We start from the raw sequence: 23,072 nt of genomic DNA on the forward strand, positions 1-23,072 counted from the left end.
AGAAGGGCTAAATTTTGAATTCTGATTTTGGAGTCTTGTTTTGTGAAAGTCTGAGTAAATTACTTAACTTTTCTGGATCTTGGTTTCCTCATATACACAGTGAAGGACTTGGAGGGGGGAGACAAGCTCTAAATTTATGATTCTGCCAAGCTATGGCTTTTAAATCAGGCCCCCGTGCTAACGGCCCAGAGGAACCAAACCCAATGGTCAGGCAAACCCTGCCTGAATTCCTGCAGACCGATCCCAACTAGGAGATTGGGAATGACATTTCCCTTCCTGAGCAGGCTCTAAAGGTGCAGAGAGGAGACACCGCCAACCCGACTCATTACCACCAGAGGTCTGGCAGGTGAGGAGGGAACCACAGTCAAGTCAACATATTTTAGCTTCAAGAATCCCCTTCCTCATTCTTTCCTTTCCTCCTCTCTCTCTCCCTCCAGGACCTCTCCTTAGGTTGAATCTGGTCCCCTCTAGGCTTATTCTCACTGCTAAGACCAGTCTTGTACTAATCAGGACACCAGAATTGGATCAAGAGCGCCCAGATGTGAATCCCATCTCTATCATTTTCTAGCTGTGTGATCTTGGGCTAGTCACTTCCATCAATCAATGAACATTTATTAAACACCTACAATGTGCCAAGTACTTCTGAAGGTCAACATTTATTATGCATTAAGCACTTCTAAGGGTCACCTGGAAACTCCCTTTTGCCTCTAAATGCTATGAGCCATTACAAAGGGTATGCATTCCTGAGACAACAGGGGAATATATTCATGTTCAGGATCATGGGAAAAGCCCCCCTCTCCCTACCTTTCCAATGCTAATTCTACAAGTCAGGTGGGCTCAAAACCCCCACTCAGTGTGATAAATGTGCTATACTTATACCAAAATGAATACTCTCTTACTCCCATTAGGAGAAGTTGGACTTTGCAAGGTTCCAACAGTGGGGATAAGCTGCAGTAAACCATTCACATCCTCATCCTATCATCTATACCTCAGCTTCTTAAACTATCCCCTTATATGATCTTGTCACTGAAAATAGGAGTCAGGAAATTATGATTTACTATCAGTAAATGTATTATCATCGATTTACACTACTATTGATAGCAGTATCAGTATACTATATTTGATTACCATAGTAAAATGTGATTTATCATCAGTAAATCAGAAACTGTTTGAGTTGTATACCTAATTTATATACTTATATATTTAGGGTCATGTAAAAATTTCTTGGGTAAAAAAGGGTGAAAAGTTGAAAAAATTTAAGCCCCCCTGCTTTAAACCAGAAGTATCAACCAGGCCTAAATAAAACACCTGAGTGTGAACTGAATCCGATTAAAATGTAATTGGTAAATATTGAACAAAATAAGTAAAAATACAATTAAAAAGATAATATTATATTTTGACTCTTAGTCTACAGGGATCCGTATGTACCATTTAGTGGCCCTGTTTTTGTTTCAGTTTGATGCCACTGGTTGGGTCAGCATGATAGAGGGTTTCTGGATCCATGCCTGTGGCCTTAATCACATCATGCCCTAACTAATCAGAAGGACTATATGACAGAGTCATTACTTTATATATATATATACACATACATATATTTTTTAAAGTTTTTATTTTCAAAACAGATGCAAAAATAGCTTTCAGCATTTCACCCTTGCAAAACTTTGTGTTCCAATTTTTTTTTCTCCCTCCTTTCCTCCCATCCTCTCCCCTAGTAATCCAATATACTACATTTTTTTAAATACACATTTATGAATCATGTTGGTCAGAAGACATTTTAAAACCAGCCACTGCTCCTGCCACAGATGAAATGGGAGGAAACAAGATGTCTGGGTCTTTGAGCTAAGATAGGAGATCCTCCACATACTTGGGACCTTCCTTGGCTTCCCCAAAGCTGATGTTGTCTTCCCTGTGACTTATAAAGCACCTGTGATCTCACGGGGTTCCCCTGTAAAGGCCCTGCAACCCCCAGTCCATCCCCTCTCTCTTATCCCCAAGCCACTCCTAGGCCATCCGTACAACCCATGTCCTGGGAAGTCCCTCTTGGCCATTATATTTCATAGGTAGATTTTTGTTACAATACATTTAGGACCAGAGGGCCATTCAAAGTGAACCAAAAGGGACCTTGGAGGTCACTGAGTCCAAGCCCTTGTTTCACAGAGGAGGAAAATGAATCCTAGATTTGCTACGATCACACAGGTACTAAGTAGCAAAGTCAAAATTCTGGCTCCCAATCCCGTGCTCTTTCCAACACGATACTTTCTTGCTTTCTCTTGGAAACAGGCCAAGCAGCTAATATTGTTCTCATTTTACAGACAAGGAAACTGAGATATAGAAAAGGGAAAGACTTTGCATAAGTCACATTTAGCAAATTGGTGGCAGAGCCTCAATGCATACAGGGGTCTCCTTGCCCCAGGTTTGCTCCTCCGAGCAATGTGGTTGTATAGAGTACCTGACATGGAGAAGCAAGATGGGGGAAGGCCTGTGGGCAAGCTTCCCCCAAAGTTACAGCCTCCCAATTCCTGCTGCCCCTCTGAGGTTCTTCCCATACTATAGCTATAGCCCAAATACTGGACAGGGAACTGGGCAAAATCAAATAGGAGGGTGGAGTGGGAAAGGGAGAAAGGTATGAGCCGATACCCCTGAGAAAGGAGCTCAAATTACCTATTTATGTTGGGGCTATTATTAACCAGAGGGAAATAATGAATGTGGAGGGAATACAGGAAGGGAAGAAGAGCAAGAAGGGAGACTTAAGGCTTTTTTTTTTTTTAAATTTCACTTTATTAAGGCTAATTCTAATATACTTGGAATGGAGAAAGCTATCTGCATCCAGAGAGAAAATTATGGGGACTGAATGTAGATCACAATATAATATTTTCACCATTTTTGTTGTTAGCTTGCTTTTTGCTTTCTCATTTTTTTCTCCTTTTTGATCTGATTTTTCTAATGCAGTATGATAAATGTGAAAATATGTTCAGAAGAATTACACATATTTAACCTATCTTGGATTATTTGCTATCTAGGGGAGGGGAAAGAGAGAAAAATTTGGAACATAAGATTTTGCAAGGGTGAATATTGAAAACTATTTTTGCATGGATTTGGAAAAATAAAAAGCTATTTAATTTTTTTTTTTCACTTTACCAGCCCCATAGCCTACTATGTGTATATGTATAGTGCTACTTCCCCCAGGGATGTCCTCACTCTAAGATACTTTATATTCTTCCTAATACAGTCTCTCCTTTTGACAATCTGAGCTGTCCAGTTGTCAGCTTGTCACAGAAGGTAGTGAGTTCTCTGGCAGAGGAGGAAGCCCATGGAGACCCCAAAAAAATTCTGAGGTTCTCTGATGGCGATTATCTCCCAGGTTGAGTTGTCAGTTGCCCTTCCCCAAAGTGACGGACACCTTTCCTGGCCTGCCCTTCCCTGAACACATCCTGAGGCTCTCCTGTCTTAATAATTGGGCTAAGTTAAAAGGCCCTGTGGGAATTTAATTCCTTTCTTAACCATTTAATTGATGTAACCTTGAAATGTCTGGCCAGGCCTTTACAGGGAGCTCGATGCAAAGCAGATGTGGGAAAAGATGGACTTGGCTTGGCTAAAACAGACAGGATTTTTAATCCAGGGGTATAATGGAATTAAATCACAAGGGCTTCTGGTTATGTTGTCAGGTAAAGGGAGAAGCTATAGGAACTGGGCGACAGGAAAACATGGAAATGAGGGAAGGATGGAGGATGCTTTCATTTTTTTTTTTTTCCCATTCTTCATTCCTCAGCTTAGTTCAGTGAATAGAAAGATTTATTCATCAGCAAATTCTAATTTTCTTGACACTAATTTAGTCTGTTTCTGAGTTTGGGCAAGTTCCATTACCCTCAACCAAAGCCTCTGTTGTTTTTGTTGTTTGTTTGTTTTTTCTTTAAAATGGGGAGATGGATAAAAAGGATCTCTAAGGTAACATTCCAGCTGTGACCTTATGCTAAGATCCTTCTCCAAGCTCTAAGTTTATAAATGAAATATAATCATTTGCAGGACAATGAGGTAGTAACTATGTTTACAAAATCCTTAGCTTGTGAGGCAGATTTTTTTTTTTTTTTAAAGACTTGGTGGGAAGAAACCACAGTGGTTCGTTCCTACCCAGTTTCAGAAGTCACACTGCCAAAGGTTGGACACACCCTGAGCACCCACAGGTACTAATCTCTTCAGGTAACACTTGTTTCGTGTATTTCTCCATCAACCACAAATCCACTCCTTCAGGTATCTTATTGTTAAGGGGACCCACTGAATAATCTCTTTTGTAGAAAACAAAACTCATTTTCTCATTACAAATACCCCTGGTAAAGGAAACCGACAGACATTATTAACCTCCCTTGACAAATGAAGAAGCTGAGATCATTATGGAATACTAGCCCAGGGTCACACAGCCAGTTAGCACTTCCTACTGGACCTGGGCTCTGAGTGTGGTGCTCTTTCCAAAGTAATTCTTGATACAACTTAGAACACTTTAAAAAAACCACTTTTCTTCCATATTCTTTTATTTGAAGGCATCAACAATTCCATGAAGAAGAAAGAAAGAAGCAGTAGGAAAAGAAAGCTCTGGTAATTGGGGTTAGGAGGCTGGAATTTAAATCTCAGCTCAGCTAGAACTCGGTTTGTGGTTGGAGGCAAGTCTCAATAACCTCCTCTGAAAATGGGGATACCTCACAGTGTGGGGAAAACACTTTCCCAGGCCTTGAAGCATAAATATATCATGATTCATGTGTTTATGACTGGGATTCACGGATCATAATAATGAAATTCATGGAATCATAATGATTATTTCCATTTACAAGATGAGGAAGTTTGCCTATAGAAATGGGACTGAAGTATTACATCTAGAGAAGATGAGATGTAATGACAATTGTCTTCAAATAAAAATGAGGTAATATAGTATAAAGGAAGGACAGGGGCATGGATTTGCTGTCCAATTAAGGTCTAGACTCAGCCGAGGCTGGAACGGTGGATAGAGTGCTGTGTATAGAATTAGGGAACCCCCCAATAGAATTCTTCCTCAGATACTTCCCAGCTGGGTGACCCTGGGCAACCTCTTACCTCAGTTTCCTCAACTGTAAAATGGGGGTAATAATGATACCTACCTCTTGGGATTGCTGTGAGATGATCATTGTCAAGGGCTTAGCATAGTAGCTAGAGTGTATTCATAAATGCTCATCCACATCCTTTCCTCAGAGAAAAAAGGAAATATGGGCAAGGGGAAGGGGCATCTTTAGGCTGATCAGTGGTCCGAAAGTAGTCAGGGAAATAGGTTTCTTATCACAGGGATGAGGGGGTGTAGGAGGTGGCTACCACATGTCTGGGCCACTGTATTTTGGATGCCCAGCTTTGGTACTGACTTGCTTAAGGTCATTAATCCAGCTGATGACAGAGTAGGGATTAAGCCTAGTTTTAGCCTTTTCTGAAGAGGGGATGCCCAGAACCTCCTCCCCTGAAGCCCTTTTGAGACAGACACAGCTTTAAAGGGGTGGGAAGCCCCTGATTGGCTGAGCATCAGGCCCACTCTTAGAGAAGATGTGAAACCCCAAGAAAGCTGGGGTTGACTCACTCACCGGCCACTCGGATGGTGAAGTTACAGAGAACCTCACTGGAATGCTTCTGCTGGCAGGTGTAGACACCAGAGTCATCATAAGACACATTGATGATCTTCAGCAGGTCGGGCCCAATGTGGGTCCTGTTAGTGGGGAAGATGGCCACCCCATCCTTGAACCAGGACAGCATGGGAGAGTCTTGAACCTCGCAGCCGAGCTCAATGCTCTCCCCACTTGAGAAGACCAATTCCTCCTGAGTCTTGGGGTCACTCCTCAGTTGCTCTGCAGGGGAAGGAGAAAGCAAGAGGATGAATGCAAAATGAGTGTCTACCATTGCCAGAGCACAAAATCTCCCTCAACCTTTAAGATTCAATTCATACATGCCCTCTGAGAAAGGGAAGGTTCTCCAAAGGAGAAATGACTTTTCCTTCAGCAGCTAGTGACTTCCATGCAGTGCTGAATAAATCTTATATAGAAAGAGATTTCCTGAAGATATTTTTTGTTTAACTACATATTTGTTAGAAGAATTTTTTTTCCCTATGGGGAGGAGAAAAATGGATTTTTTTATTAACTGAAAAAAAATCTATATATAATCAATCAAATCACTTCATTTCTGAGGCCTCAATTTCCTCATTTATGAAGAAGGAGCGTGGATCAGATGATCTATAAGGTTCCTTCCAACTCGGATATTTTGGAGAAAGCATCTGGGGATGTTAAGGAGGGAAGCCAGACCTCAGAAATGAACGTTCAGTTTTCCTCCCTCTTCTTCTTTTTCTGTCTACTGACCTCACCAGATATTATTACTCATTTATTTAATCCCCAACAAGGTTTGCAGGCCAATTTTACCCACTTTCACCAAACAACATTCAGGGCTGTCCTATGTGGACTTTGTGAAGCAGTCCCATGCTGAATGCCTGTACATACTGAAATGACAATCGGGAGAGTTTCTTGTACAAAACAAAAATCAATCTTTCTTGTTTTTTAAAAAAAATTATAGTGTATTTATGTTGCATAACCTGTCTCTTCTGATTGAAAGTAAACTCTAAGAGGACAGGGATGTACTGAGCACATAGTAGGTACTCCATGTCTCTTCAACCTTTGCGGGCAACCTCCATGCCTTTGCACATGCCCAGAATGGCTGTTCTTGTCTGACTGACTTCCAACCTTTATTTTAAGGCACAATTACCTCCTTCAAAAAAATCTGGATATGTTATCATTAATGGCCTTTCTCCCCTTTCTCGGACATCACTTCACATTTTGCACAGAATAGTAGGGAGGGAAGCGAGAGAAAAAGCATCTATATAGCGTCTACTATGTTAAGCATTTATATGGCACTAAGAGCTATCTATGTTTATATCTTATCTGGGGAGGTGTGCCAGAGCTGCCTCAGACCGGCTCACTAGAGCCAATTGTTAAATTTTCAGTATGAACATTTTATACTTTGGAAAGAGTTTGTAAAAGGCTATAAAATCAGGGATCCGTGAATTGTTTTGTTGATTGTTTAGACTTAACAAAGTGATGGAGAAAATCTAAAGGACACAGATTAATCTTAAAAGTGCATATGTACATTCCCAACCTCCCCTCCCCCAATCAGTGGTTAAATATTGGCCAGCGCACCCCTGCTTATCTCCCTGTTAAGACCACAACTTCCCTCCCTCATGGACGGCATCTTGGCCAAACTTTGAATCTCCACCCCCCCCCCCCGTTTCCCTTCAGTGCCCAGCACAGTGCTGGGGATCCTGCAGGCGTTCCACATGAAACATGATGAAACTTGAATTAGTGTGTATAGGGGTGTGGGCCATAAGCAGAAGCATGGGGTCCTCATGGATGGGGGGGGGGTCTAATAAAGTATGATAGGGCTAAAAAGGTCTAGAAGGGGTACATGCCAAGACAAATTCTATGATCACCAGTGCTAGAATGACTCCGACACTAAAGGTCAGGCTCTCTGGAGAAGTTGTTGGAAAGAACCTTGGAATTTATATATAATTCAACACCCTCACTTTACCTCTGGGGAAACCGAGGCCCAGGAAAGGGCAACATCTTGAAATCAGCAAAGATTCAAATCCAGGATTCTTCGTCCTGCCACCTTGGAATCATAAAACCCAAAAGTGTGGGAGCCAGAAGGGACCTGCTTGGCCCCCTAATCAGACCCCACCAATTCCTAGGGAATGATGGACCTGATTCCTGGAGAGTTACAGGGGGAAAGGTCAACACTGGGAGACACACCTACTTCTAGCATTAGAACTTTGGGGCCTTATGATACCATATGGAATTGCCTTGAGGGGAAAGAAAAAAGGTAAGATTCGGAGCAGTTGCTAAAAATACTATATTGCTGGGGGTGAAAACAAAGCAAAGAATGTATAGGGCAGAACTGGTTGGGACAGGTCTGCAGCTGCGCCCAGGCAGAAGGGAGGATAGGCCTGGGATGGACTTGTTTGCCATGAGATAAAGGGCTTGGGCTAATATTGTCTCCGGGGTCCTGATACTTCTAGGAATCTCTTGATTCCAGTCCCCAGAACTTTCAGTGGGGATCCTCGCCACCTTCCAAGGAGGACTCGGTTTCTCCTTCTGTAATACCATGAAGGGGGATCTCTGAGGCTCCTGACATTCTGGGTTACTATTAGTACATCAGGTGCTTAGGACAGAGAATAATCAATCACATGTTAACTGATTAGAATCTGCTCTCTGCTAACATCCAGCTCTGACATTCTAGGAGACAGATATATAGGAACTAAGATTCAAAACAGTGAGTGCTATATAAATGTCCCCCTCCCCCATCATTCAAAGTTTGGAGATCCCTGGCCAGAAACCTTTAGTGGGAGGAAAGTGGCTGATCCAAGGTCACATTGTGAACAATTAAACTAAAAATGTCAGAGACAGAACTTTGGAGCAAAAAATATTGAATGGGAGTAGGGTGGGCAGTGGGAGGCTTAGAACATATAAGACAGGGCTCATTGGAACAGGTCTGCTGGAGAGACCCTCTGAGCCCAGAAAATCTGGAAGGGCTTTTAGAATGTAGAATGTCAGAGTGGGAATGGACTTTGGACAACAGAATATCAGGGGCTGGAAGGACCTTTAGGAAAGGACTTTAGATCACAGGAGCCAGAGAGATCCTTAAAACCTAGAACTGCAGGACTGGACGCCATCCTAGACCAAGAACACTTAGAACATTAGAGCTGAAAGGGGTTGGTGGTTAAAGTAGAACAGAATCAGGCCTCCTAATTCCCAGGCAGCCACATCACTCTGGGGCGTGAGGGTGTGGACAGAGACAACACCCCAGGGAGTTGGCAGCAGCCCCAGGAGAAGACATCAGTCCCGCAGGGAGATTCATGGGCTTAGATCTCCTTCCAGGTATCTCTGTGGGAATTTCACTACTAAGGAGAAAGTATTTTCTCTGCCTGCTTCCTGACAGGGCTGTGCTCACCCATCGGCCAGAAGGGGTGGGTTTCAGGGCCTGGGGGGGCTCCCTGGGAAGCCTCTGCTCTGACTCAGAACCTTTTTCCCCCTCCCTTCCCTCCAAAGCCCTTCTAAGTTGAAGGTGGGAGCCACCAGACTTTTCTGAGTCACTGAGGTATTCTTAGTTAAAAACAGAGAGGGTGGGTGGGGGGTACTGGGGCTAGGGAGAGAGACAGAAGCAACCTGCTATAAAACACCTTTTAGAACTTGAGGCAAGCTTCATGGTCTGTGGTTTTGTGTAGAGGGGAGTTCCCTGTGGGCCCTCAGCTATTAATTGAGGATAATGATGGTTTTATAGGCTCTGAGAGTAAGTGAAAGGGAAAGGGGTAGTTGGGAGTCTCAGGGGCAGGAGGCTGAGAAAAGGGACTTCAAATCCCACCCCGGCTCCTGCTTCACACCTCCTACTGCCTCCACGATAATAAAAATGCTCGGGAACCCTCGAGAGCTGGACCCACAGGATGAAGCCGAGTTACCTCCCTTCTCACCTGAAACAAGGGGGTGAAAAGTCTTGCTAGCATCTCCCCTGAAAGCTTCCCTATTTATATATCTGAAAGAACGAGGAGAGGATGGTTTGCACTGTCTGGCTTATAGGACGGTGATGACAAAACCGCTCCTGCCAACCTTATACTTTATATTCCTGGGGAGGAGGGGCTGTGAACTGGTTTTTATAAATTATTATTGACAACCTAGTTCATTAAAATTGGTTTCCTTTCCAATGTATTTTATTTTATAGATTAAAAAGATGTTGAGGATGTTGAGATGAGGAGTTGGATTTACCAGACTGCCTGTCAAGGAATATCCCCCAGATTGGAAAAAAAAAATTACGAACATCTAAGGGGACAGCTAGAGGGTGTGGTAAATAGAGCCTGGGACATAGAAGGCCCTGAGTTCAAAATCTGCTCAGATACTAGCTGTGGGACTCTGGGCAAGTCATTTAACTGATAAAAAGAAGGAAAGGAAGAAAGAGAAGGAGAAAAAAGATGAAGAATATGAAGGGAGTTGGGGTAAGAAGTTATTTAAAAAAAATTTTTTTGGCAGGTGATATTGTGGGATTGTAGGGCAAATTGCCCCCTCTCAACCAAGCCCCCCCAAACCCCCAAAAACACTGGGCCTGATTTCTGAAGTCCCTGCTCCTAACTCTGTGACAATGAACCTGTATGAGACTCAGTTTCCTTACTTATTAAAAGGGGATACAAATACTTGTCTTATCACTCTCCTAAGTCCATACTTTCTCCTAGTAGAAAAAGTAGTACAGAGCTACTTGAAGATCCTCCCTTTTTGTTTTTGTATTCATAGCAATCCCCCACCATTTAGCACTTGGCACACAGTAGGTACTTAAATGCTCATTCATTCCTATCTCACAGAATGGTGAGGAAAGCTTTGGAAACCTCCAAGGGATGATAGTTTGTGACCTTTTCTATCTTTAGCACTTAGCACAGGGCTTAGTACACAGTAGGTACTTAATAGATGTTCATTCATTCTTTCCTACTTCACAGAATGGTGAGGAATGATTTTGAAATCTCCAGGTGCTATTAGAATCCATGACTTCTTCTATCCTGGGCACACAGTAGATATTTAATATATGCTCATTCATTCCTTCATTCCTACCCCACAGAATTATGAGGAAATCTTTGGAAAGCTTCAAGTACTATTAATATCTGTGACTTCTTATTAGAATGGTCACTCTATAGAACCTTCCAGGAGGAAGCCCGATCCCCAAAAGAATTGTGTCCAAAATAGCAGAGAAGGGAGCCTCAGGTCCAGGCATCCTCCTCCCCCTTTCTGCAGTCCAACCAGTCCCTTTTATCAAAGGCCCGTTGGGGATTTGGGTGAACCTGGAATCCTCTGGCCCCTGGCAGAATTCTTGGCTAAGGATAGGGTCAACAAGAAAGAGGCTCATTTCTAAAACATCAGGGCCCAAGGGGGGTCTGATCAGGCCCTTTCCAAGGGCTGGGGAAAAGGCCCCAGTATACATATGTAAAATTACTCTCAAGGGGAGCAGAAAAACGACTATTGTGCGAACAGGTTCTGTTTTCTCTTTTATTTATTTAAAGAATTCTCCAGCCTCCACATACACCCTCAGGACTGAATTTCTGACATGTCAGTGTCAATAGGTATGCAAGATGCTCAGCAAGAAAGCAGACAGCCCCTTCTACCTGACAGACACACTTTTGGTTAAATACCTATTATATGCCAGGTAGCACAGGGATTAAAATCATCATTATTAACTGGTATTATTGACCACCTAGCTGTGGTAATTTCCTTGTAAAGAGTTCAATATCCATTCCATATGCTTTCCTTAGAAGTCCTTAGAAGGAAAAAAAAAATTGGAACACAAGGTTTGGCAAGGGCGAATGTTGAAAACTATTTATACATATGTTTTAAAAATTAAAAAAAAAACTTTAAAAATAAATAAAAATAAAGGGGAGTCCCAGAAAGCAGCCTTGGCTTGCTGGATTGGCTTAGGCAATACACTTTGATTTCTGAGCCTTGGGTTGAGCCTCTTATCATATCTGGTATCTGGCCCAGAGGAGGCCCCAAATTCTGATCAACAAGGCCATTCATTAACATGAGTACGTTATATGTGACATGTATTGGTCAACCTGCCATCTGGGGGAGGTGGGGAGGGGGAAGGAGGGGCAAAATTGGAACAAAAAGCTTGGTAATTGTCAGCGCTGTAAAATTACCCATGCATTTACCTTGTAAATAAAAAGCTATAATAATAATAATAATAAAACAAAAACATGAGTATGTTAAAATAGCCAGTACTCAAAACTAATCTGTCCCCCTTTCCACTTTGCACCTCCTGGCTCCTTCTCCAGACTGTTGAAAGTTATGAAACTAGAACCTCAAATCAAAGTAAGATCAAATCACAGAATCATTTTTGAGGTAGAAAGATCCTAATGGAAGAAGCAGTAATGCTCGTGTTTCATTTTACAGAGAGGAAAGACAAAGGCCGGATCAGGGAAGCATTGAGCCCAAAGTCACATAGCCGTCATTTTAATAGTATTCATTATCTGAGAAGCCTTTGTATCAAAACGAGAAGTTTCTACTGGAGAACTAACCCCAACTAATATGGAATGACTTTATGGCTGTCCTTCACCTTACCACACATTGGAACAGCCTGTATTCGTCAAATCTTAATACAAGAAAGGGAGGAATTGAACCACCCCCTGATTTCCTGTACCTCCTTTAAATAGTCAGTATCCATCCTTGGGGCTCAATTAATATTAGTCTCCTCACAGCAGGGCCCAATCCTAACCCAAGCCAGGTCTAGGTTGAGAGCTCCATAAAAAAGCCAGAGGAGGGGACCATGTCTCCCTTATCTACGGGGCATCAATCCTTACAAACAAACACATAACTGGGCCCAGGGCAAGGTGAGTGCTTAGTGATATCTGGCTGACTAATGAGAGAGGGGATGAATAAATGAATGAAGCACAGCATGCATTACTGCTATACACAGTTGCTTGCTGCTCACAGAACTTTCAAAGAAGCTTAAATATAACAATCAGAAATATCCCGAAGCAGCTTGAGTACTCTCCATTTATCACTGGAAATCTCCAAGCAGAGACAGAATAACCAGTGTGGAATGTTGTCCTGAGGGGATTTCTGTGCCCAACCTAGATGGAGATTCGGAGATTTTTGGATTCTGCTTAGGTGTCTCCAAACCAGATCTATGTCATTTGCTGAATGGTTCTGAGAGGGAGGTTAAGGTGGAGGAAACAGGCTCACAAAGTATGACCTACCTAAAGCCACATAGCTAGTAATACTACTGCTGACAAACGTTTCTGGAGCTTATCAAGGGAAAAGTTTGTCTTTGCTTAAGACAATCTTGTTAAGTTATAGGACAAGGATTATTTGGATGCTCCCAGAGGTGAAGTTTTGAGGCAGGATTTCAACACCAAGGTCCACAACTCTTTCCACCACTTATCCAGAGAGATCTGGAAATTAGGCTTCAGAGCCTTGCCTGCTCCTGAGGGGGCAGAGTCCAGTGGCAAAATTATTTCAACTCACTTTAGTTCAAATCAATCCAATAGGGCACTCGGTGGATAGAACACTGGGCCTGGAATCAGGAAAACTCATCTTTATGAATTTAAATCTAGCCGTGTGACACTGTCACTTCATTCAGTTGCTTCACCTATAAAATGAGCTGCAGAAGGAAAATGGCAAATCCTTGAAAACCCCCCAATAGGGTCATAACTGCAAACGACTGGACCACAACAATCAATGAGGACAGAATTCAGAATGAAAACAGAGAATTTAGAGCCTTGTACATGAGGAAAATGAAACCCAGAGAGGACAAGAAATTTGATTATATTTAAAAAAAAAAAAAAAAAAGGTGGCAGGGTCAACATTCAAACTCAGGTCCTCTGATGCCCAGTCAAAGGCTCTTTCCATCAGACCAAATCTGCAGCTCCTTGTTGTTTAGCTCTATGACTGTGGGCAAACTAATGACACTCTTATGAGCCTTCATTTTCTTATTAATGAGGATAAGAATACCTTCCTTATATTGACCTCACTGGGCTGCTTTGAGAATCAATACAATATCAAATGAAAGCTATAATTTTGTATCTACTAAGCACAAGACACTGTAATAACAAAACTGAGGAGTGTGATTTTTTTTATTTACTGGGTATGGAGGGTATGTGAAGGGGCTATCTCTTACTCATTTTTCTCTCCCTTGGTACTATGCTCAGCTTTTTAAAAAATTAAATCCTAACTAAATTGAAAGAAAGTTCAGGCAAGGTTTTGGACATGGCATCAGGCTTTGGAACCTTTTATTTATTATTTTTACATTTAATTTTTATTTTTGGTTTTTTCTCAATTACATGTAAACAAAAAATTTTAAAACAATTCCTCCCCCCCCCAAAATTTTGAGTTCCAAATTCTCTCTCTTTGCTCCCCCTTCCTTGAGAAGGCAAGCAATTTGATATAAATTTAAAGGACCCATGACTAGGGGTAGGACTGGGAGGCAAGATGGAAGAATAAAAGGCAGAGAGTCAGCTCTCCCAAACTGCTCTCCAAACAACTTTAAAATAATACCTCAAAACCAATTCTGGAGTGGCAGAAGCAACAAAAGGACGAGATGAAATATTGAACAGCCCAAGACAACTTAGAAGGTCAGCACGAAAGCTGGGAGTGGAACCATGCCCCAGAGAGTTAGCAGCAGACCCTCCCTCAGTCCGGGGAGGATTTGGGGAGCTCTCAGCCCATTGATGATAAGGGGATTGGACAACTGATCAAAAAGAGTCTAGTAGGAGACACTTTACTGGCACTGAGTGCAGGATTCTGTTACACTTCCCATATTTGGTTCTGGGTAAGTTTCAGGAGGAGAAGGAAAAGCACCAGCAGATGAGGGTGTGAAGTTAGAGGGACTTGTGGTTGCTCACAGACCAGAACCTAGACCAGGAGAGCCCTAACCACATCTCTCCTTAGATTGTAACATCTTGGAACAATTGAAAACTTACAGATCCTCAGAAGTAGCTCTGAAAACAACAGCATAAAAAACTTAAAGCTGGGAAGTGTGTCTTCTCCAGCCCAGAAACAGAGTTTAACTTTAACATGAAATTAAAAATTAAGAACAAGGATGGTATAAAACCTTGCATACCATTTGACCCAACAATTCCACTGGAATTGAGAGAATGCTCATCATTTGGGGAATGGCTAAACAAGTTGCAGGATAATGGTGATGAAATACTATTGTGCTATATGAAATGATGCAGGATGCTTTCAGAAATATCTGAGAACTAATATTAATTAATTAATTAAATTAATACTGCGCATGTGCTAAGTATATATTATGCACATGGGACCACATAAGCAACTTGCTATTGTATGTAGTTTGCCACCTGGTAGCACTCTACTTCTATCACAACACAGGTGGTCACCTTCCCTTGATTTCTCCCTTAGGGGAGATGGGGAGCCGAACCAGACATTGTCAGCAGGTTCCCTTTGGGCTGAAGGGTCTTATACCTCACCCAGAGTTCCCCCACTGCCTGTGGCCCTCTACATGATTCAAGATGAACTGAGGAGAACCAGAACAGTAATTATATTTTACAGTAATTATAACATTATATGATGATCAACTATGAATAACTTAGCTATAGTCAGCAATCCAAAGGTCCAAGACAATTCTGAGGACTTATGATAAAAAATGCTATCCATGTCTAGAAAATAAACTGATGGAGTTCAAATGCAGATTGAACCATACTTTAATTTTTTTTTCTTGGTTTGTATTTTCTTTTGCAATATGGCTATTATGGAGTTATGTTTTGCATGAGTGAACATGTATAATCTATATCTAATTAATTGTTTGCTATCACTGGGAGGAGGGATGAGAGGGAGAGAATTTGAAACTAAAAATAAAAAGAGTTTTTAATTATTATCACATTACTGGAAAAAATAAATATTTAAATTCAAATAAAATAAAATAAATAAAGATGAACTGAATCCTTCAGACTGTGAGCTTCCTGAGGACAGGGACAGTCTTTTACCATTCTTTGACTCACCAGCACTTGGCACATAATAAGCACTTAATAAATGTTTACTGACTGACTTAGCCTCTTAAGTGTCTTAGACTGGATTCTAAGACTCGGGTCACATTTATTATCCTTCTTGAATAAAAAGAAGATTCATTATTTTTTCCTTCCTTGGGGACTGACTGTATTTATTTATTTTATTGCTCTGGATGACAAATGTCATTGACCAGTGACTCCCAGGACAGAATAACAGATATGACCTTACAGCTGCCAGCCTCTAATGACCCTCCGGCTTCAGGACTGCAGGGAAAATTGGGAAAGTTTACTCTATATTCAAGAAGCAATATTAGCTCTTCTCCACTCCTCCTTCCTTGCAGCCTGCCTTTTAGTGCAATTCCTCCTAGCAATTAACTTTGGATTTCATCAGCCAAGAGAAAACAGGATTCCTTTCCCGATTTACTTTTAAGGGCCTCCTTTTTCCCCTTGCAGAAGAGAAATAGTGGCAGGGAGGATGTCGCTGAGGACACTGTCAAGTGTCATTTAGAATGCCTTGGGAAAACAGGTGCTACAGAGAGGGGCTGGGCTGGACTGGGCTAGGGAACACTCTCCAGCTGAGAGATTTCAGCTTCTTCCCTCTTTCCCCTTTCTTCCCCTTATCATGAGTAGATGATATAGCCTCAACAGGTCAGACTGGCTATAAGAGACCTGTTGGTCATCCAATGCTTTGCTTTGACTCTCTGTAACAGATTTTCTTAATTTTAGGGGGTGTTTTTCTTTAAAATTGTTTCATTCTTGTTATTTATGAACTTAACAAACACCAACACAAGCTTTTCCCTACACAAAGAATGAAAAAAAAAAAAAAGTTGATTGGATCTCTATCCATCTTTGTCTTGATTTTGGTATCCTGTTTGGTAATGTCTGAAATGAAATATGGTCATTCCAACATTGCTGGACTTGTGGATGTCCCCATGTGAACTTCCATCATCTCTCTGTTTTTTTTTTTTTTTTTTTAATGATTCATTGCCACTTTTCTTTTTATTTCTTTCTCTCTTTTCCTTCCTTCCTTCCTTCCTTCCTTCCTTCCTTCCTTCCTTCCTTCCTTCCTTCCTTCCTTCCTTCCTTCCTTCCTTCCTTCCTTCCTCCCTTCTTTCCTTCCTTCCTTTTTTAAAGCATCAAGCATAATCATGCAAAATATACCCTGCCTGTCCACCCAAGGCAGAAACAGATACCCTTTTCCAAAAAGTAGTTCAGTATAGCAAGGAAAATCCAATGCCAGCTTAACTCAGTTGAAGTAATACTGATTAGTGCCCAAAAGGCACCTGGGGTATAGAGTCTCCAGACAGAGTAGGTCTTTGACCTAGCACTTTATGTCCAAAACAGAGCTCATCATCTTTCCTGAGCTAAGAAGTTTCTAGAATTTAGAGCTAAGAGGAGCCTTACAGGTCATTTGGTGCAGGAATTGCCATTTTGTTCCCCCTGTCCCATATACTTAGCTTTAATTAAATCTTCTTGGATGTTTTTAGTCAGTAAGAAAAGAAATAAATTCTAGAGTCTACCAGGCATGTGCACTTAAGAAACAGAATAGAACTTGATTCAGTAAAAAGGAAATACATTTTAAAGTTTCCATACATAGGCACAAAAATAAAAAGATGATTTTTTTTGGATTAAAGCTTTTTATTTTCAAAATACATGCAGAGATAATTTTCAACCCTCACCTTTGCAAATCCCTGTGTTCCATATTTTTTTTTCCTTCCCTTCCTCCTACTTTCTCCCCTAGATGGAAAGCAATCCAATATGTTAAACATGTATTGATGAATTAATTTCAATAGAAGAATATAGTTATTTGCTATAGTCCTTATAAATAGGTTCATATCTCCTGAACACATGTATTCCAGATTGAAAACAGAGATTTGGTCCAATCCCCTTTGGTTGGGAGGGGGGATTTGCTCAGTTAGGCAAATGTTGAATGACAGAACTGTTATTCAAGCACTCCAAAATCAGTACAATAGTGGCTACCAGGCAATGATTTTTTTTTGGGGGGGGGGGGGATTTTATTATAGTAAATATAGGATATATCTCTACTATACTAATAGTTTAATATACTAATACAATATATAATTATAGGAAATCTAGCAATTTACTAGGACTGAATTGCAAAATGGGAAGGACTGAAGTCTGTGCTGGAGAGGAAATCGTAGCCAAATTGATGAAATCAGGGTCCTTGAATAGTATGAATCAGCATCAACGGGTGCTGAATCAGACTAAACTGTTTTCTGAGAATCTCAAAATGGTTTCCAGGGGAGTCAGCTTGGTGCTGTGGCTTTAAAGTCAAAGCTCTGAGTCAAATCCTTCATTTAGTATTTATTACCTGTGTGATTAAGGTTAAGTAAGAGACTTTAGCTTAAAGGGCCAAGGTCTTCCACTGCATCTAGTTATCCTGATCTCTCTCTGTCTCTAGCCACTGGACCCAGATGGTTCTGGAGGGGAAAGTGAGGCAAGTGACCTTGCACAGTCCATCCTCATCTAAATCCAGTCCATTTACATGTCATGGCATCCCCAATCTGAGATCCTAGTCCTTTTAGAGAAAGAATATACACTATTACCAGTGTGACTTTGAACCCCTGAGGCGAAGAACTTTCCAGCCCTCACTTTCCCCTTCCATAAAGGAGGAGACTGGCAAAGCTTGCCAGGCTTAGAAATGTGATCCTATTAGCTGGGGGGCCTTTCTTAAGTACCTACCCTTGGGGAGCTTGGCTGACCCCCTCCCACAGGAGAGCTCAAAGTCCCGGGGGCTCTCCGCCTACACAGGGCCAACACAGGCTCCCAGGATTTATCCTCCATTCATTTGTATATATATTCAATTAGGCAGTGAACACCAGCAGGGCAGGCATGAGGTCTCCTACTTTCTCCCAGCCCTTAGGGCACCTAGCCCTGGGGTGGGGGTGGGGAGTTCAGCAGCAGGTGTTTTACACTTTCAGAAGGATTTAACTAAATTGGAAATCAGAGGATGCATGAATAGAGAAGGATTTTAGAACAGATAAAAAGTCAGAGCTGGAAATGGGCTTGAGGTCAGAAAACCGCCCCTCCTTCATGAGAAGGCACACAGTAGGCACTAATAAATGATTTACCCCGATATTGGATTACTTGCTGTCTAGAGGAGTGGGAAAGTGGGGAGGGAGGGAGAAAAATTTGGAACAAAAGGTTTTGCAAGGACGAATGTTTAAAACTATCTTTGCATGTATTTGGAAAAGTAAAAGGCTACTTTAATAATAAACAAATTATAAATAAATAAAAATTTAAAAATCAATAAACAATAGTAAATAAATAAAATATAAATATATATTTTACCAAGATACAAACCAAAAAAAAGGAATTAGGTTTCATTCAGTTTCCTCTGAATATTCTGTCTCCTTATGCCTGGGATATATTCCTTCAGCTGGGTCTCCACCATGTTTACTTTTCTTCAAGATGGAACTCATGGGACATACCCTGGTCCTTCTTGGGAAGCCATGCCCTTCCCTTTTCAGGGGTCTCTTTTGCCTTGATTCCTCATATTTATTATCTGCTGTTCTGGTTATATCTCAAAGTTTTCTGTAGGGCAAAGACTATCCTCCTCCTCCTCCCCCTTCCCTTTTTTTTTTTTTTGGGGGGGGGTTAATATCCAGAATATAGTAGATTCTTAACTAATGGTTAATAACTATAGTGTCAATAGAAGGATCCATCATTTGAAAGTGAACACTAATTTTAGTGATCAAACACAGTCCAGGAGAGGTTGAGAAAATCTCTGTCCCTTCATGGCAGAAGGGGACAACTATGGGAACCATTTTATATTCTATCAGGTAAGGTGGATGAGTAGATTAGTTTTGCTGAACCGCTCTCCTCTCCCCCCAGCCCGTTAAAACAAAACAAAACACAAAATTTGTTCAAAGAAAAAGCTTGCTGGGGAGGGGTTTAATTAAATATTTATCTTTAAAAGATATCAATTTTTAAAAATTCAACCATCATCTACCAGCAACAAATGGCTGAATTGAAGCGAATCTAATCCAATCTCCTAATCTTACAGAAGACACAGAAGAATCTGATTCTCTTCCAGGGAAAGGAAAGTACTTGTCTAAGGTCATACAAGGAAACTGTGGCAAGTCTTCTCTTTCACTGAATATCCTTCACATAAAGGGAAGGGAAAGCCACACTGAGGAAATTTCTCAGCATCCCCTGATGCAAAAACAGCCTCTGCTAGGTTCCTTCTCAGCCCTCTTCTACCCCATCCTCCCCTGGATCTTCCCTGGCTCCCGCTCTGCCTTGACACCCCCCTCCCCTTCCCATCCTCCCCTTAATCTTCACTTAATTCAGGCAGCTGGCCGTAAATACCCCCAGAACAATGGATTTAATCCTGAAAGTCCTGAAAGGGAGCTCCCCCCACACACCCCAGGCTGGGAGGGGGCAAGGAGAAACCCCACCCCCCTCTCTTCCCCGGGACAATGAGGGGACACTGGGGCCCGGGCCTAATTAAAAACGGAAGTGCTCAGTTCAGAGCCAAAGTTTGGGCAAAGAAGTAGAGAAGTGGGGGAGGGAAAAGAGGGAGGGCTGGCCCAAATGAGGAGGGTCTTTTCTATTCAAAACCTAGACTCCAACTGGGGCCACATTCAGGGAACGTTAATTGTCATTCCAACTCCGAATGTCCTAGTTTCTAAGTGGAAACTGCTCCCCAGAAGGCTAATGAACCCTCTGCTGTGCCTGGAGCTGTTACCCCAGTCCTAAACAGGGCCAGGATGGGCAGGGTCCCATCATGCTCTATCCGTCTCCCAACCATGACTACCTGTGCAATCCTGGCCAAGTCACTTAAGTTCCTCCTCTAAGCTTCTGTTTCCTTTCTGTAACACGAAGAATTTGGATTGGATGTATCAGATGGCACCCAGGTGCCATGTAGCTCTAGGTACATGATCCTGTGAACCCCAGCTCAGGCTAATAAAATGACACTGATCCTTGCTCCCATTTCTGGAGCACACAGAAGATTTTTGTCCTAATAGCCATGGAGGAGAAGCAGGTTTGTTTTGTCCCCATTTTGCAGGTGAGACAACTGAGACCTGAAGAGGTGAAGAGAATTTGTGGTAAAACAGAAAGAACACTGGCCTGGGGAATTAGAAGACCTCATTGAGTCTTTATTTTCCCACTTAACTCAAAGTGTAACATTAAACAAATTACTAACTTCTCTGTGCCTCAGTTAATTTCTTTACACAATGCAAGGATTGCTTGGACTGGAGGGCTTCCGAGGTCTTTTCCAGTTCTAACACTCTGTTGCCCTGAACAAGCCACTTCCTTCTATGTCTTAGTTTCCTCATCTGTAAAATGGAGAGAATAACCCTCGCCTTTCACACAGAGGTAGACTAAGAAGGAAATGAAACAACATATCAGTTATTACTACTATTATTATTCACTTTTCCAAATCTCTAGTTTTCTCTTTTGTGAGAGTAGTAAATTAGAGTGGCCATTCTTAAACGGCTCTTCCTTCTCTGGAACTTTGTCCTTCTGTGATTTACCTCCAAGATCATAGGCCACCTACAAGATCCTGGGTTTGGGACCTTTGGTAGTTAGCATTGTACTTTTTTTTTTAAAAAAGCAGACTTGCTGAGTCAGGGCATCCACCAAAGCTGCTACATTTGGGAGATAAGAGGATAAGGGTATCAAATAAAAATGGCGGCTCTGAATCCGAAGATTTCTTTCTGCCTTAATTTGGGTCATGGCGTAATAGATGGATCCGTGAGTATGAAAATCGGAGAACCTGGCTTCAGATTCTAAATCCATCAGTTGTGACCTTAGACAAAAAAGTTTTTTAATCACCTTAATTTCTTTCTTTGTAAAAGGGTTTATATTTGATGGCCTCTAAATGTGTCTTTTAGCATCCTTTAGAGTGGGTTTGTTGAAGTGTAGTCAGCTCAGTTTCTTCTTTAAGGGAACTATATCTTGTTATGTACCCCCCCCCCATTTCAGAGGGAAAGAAACTGAGGTATAAAGGTTGAGACTTTCTAGAACCACAGAATGCCAAAGCTATCTTTAAAAAACCAACCAGTTTAACTCCTTTATTTTGTAAAGAAGGAAACTGAGGTCCAGAAGGACCAAAGTCACAGTCAGGCAAGAGTAGGATTAGACCCCAAGTTCCTGGGCTCCCCAAAAAGGGCTCTTTCTAGCATGCTTCCTTGCTTTTATAACTTGTCAAATCATAGCACACAGAAGACCCAATCAAGTTCCTGCCCTGCCCTACCCACTCTGTGCCCTGCCCCCCACATTGGGACCTCGGGCTCTTGGGTGCTAAGCTCTAGGAATTCATTTGAAGCCAGAAAAAAGTCAGCAGTTTCTCACATCTCCGGGAGGATTTTCAATCTGCTGACAGGGCTGTTGGTGCCTGGGACAACTCATAACAGCCTGGCTGCACGGGGCAGAAGGGGTGATTACCAAGCCCAAAGCTGGCAAGGCGGTACCCATTCTGCCGCCCTCTCCAGCCCAGAGGTCCATCGGCCCTGCCCCGGTAGAGGTGTTGTCCCTTGTGACCTTCAGCAGTCAGGGATGGGAGTCAGCTTCCCAACCAAGGGGACTGGCCCCAAGGAGTCCCTTAGTATTCTTCCAGACACCGACTCCTGGAGAGTTCTTCTCCTCATTGTGCTTATCTGTTATTCAAGGGGAATTTTATTCATCTCTCTGTCATGTAGGCTACTTATGGAGCAGAGAAAAATCTAGAAGGCTTTCAAGTCTGGGATATAGATAATATTATTATTCTCATGTTACAGATGAAAAAAAAACAAAGTTTTACCGAGCTTTAACTGGACAGGTAGAAAGCAGCAAAGCGGGAATTTTAACTCTGATCTTGTGACTCTATTTTTGCACTATTTGAAATCACCAGGCAGCATCTCCATTCTACTGATGAATTCTAAGAGGACCATTTTTCATGAAGGAACTGAGGCCCCAGGAAGGGGAAGTAACTTGTTAGTGTCAGGAATGGGGAATAGAACTCAAATCTCTTGGCAAAGTTGGATGTGTGTGAGTGGATGTGTATGGAACAAAAGAGAAAATAAATCTAATGAAGATTCCCCCCCCCCAACCCCCTAATCCCTGCATGAGGAGACACCAAGCCATCAATAGGTGGCAGGCTCCCCTTTAGAACCCAAACCCCTGTTTAGAAAGACCCTGAGACAGAGTTAGAGAATATTAGCTGCTTCTTGGTGCCTTCCAAAGTAGAGGAACTGGTTTCAGCTCTTGGCTTTTGTTACACACTATGAGAGTTTTGAGCCTCAGTTTCCCTCTCTATACAATTGGACTCTCAGAGGTTCTCCATTCCAGTTTGGAATTCTATAATGCACAGAGAACCAACCGTTGGTAAGAAGAGGAAACAGAGAAAGACAGGAGGCAGGGACCTCTTCTTCCTTAGTGGGGTTAAGCATTTTTCAAGACAACTAGAAGTTTTTGAGGGTCCCTGAGTCAAGGGAAAAGACTCTGGGGTTTTTAGCTATGAACACTGTCCTGAGCACATCTGCTGGCTCTACTCAATGGCTACTCATAGATTCACTCAAAA

The 23,072-nt window shown here is 42.0% G+C and overlaps 1 protein-coding gene across 12 annotated transcripts in view; it reads right to left on the bottom strand.

Moving 5' to 3' along the window:
* Positions 1 to 23,072, bottom strand: part of FGFR3 (fibroblast growth factor receptor 3) — a 93,887-nt gene that overhangs the window by 51,916 nt on the left and 18,899 nt on the right. For all 12 annotated transcript variants that reach the window (XM_074274895.1, XM_074274893.1, XM_074274892.1 and 9 more), the window contains exon 3: positions 5,595 to 5,855. In XM_074274895.1, the coding sequence (XP_074130996.1) occupies positions 5,595 to 5,855 (261 nt within the window). The remainder of the gene's footprint in view (positions 1 to 5,594; positions 5,856 to 23,072) is intronic.

Source organism: Sminthopsis crassicaudata, chromosome 6 (assembly GCF_048593235.1).
Source record: "Sminthopsis crassicaudata isolate SCR6 chromosome 6, ASM4859323v1, whole genome shotgun sequence".
In the NCBI taxonomy this organism is placed as follows: domain Eukaryota; kingdom Metazoa; phylum Chordata; class Mammalia; order Dasyuromorphia; family Dasyuridae; genus Sminthopsis; species Sminthopsis crassicaudata.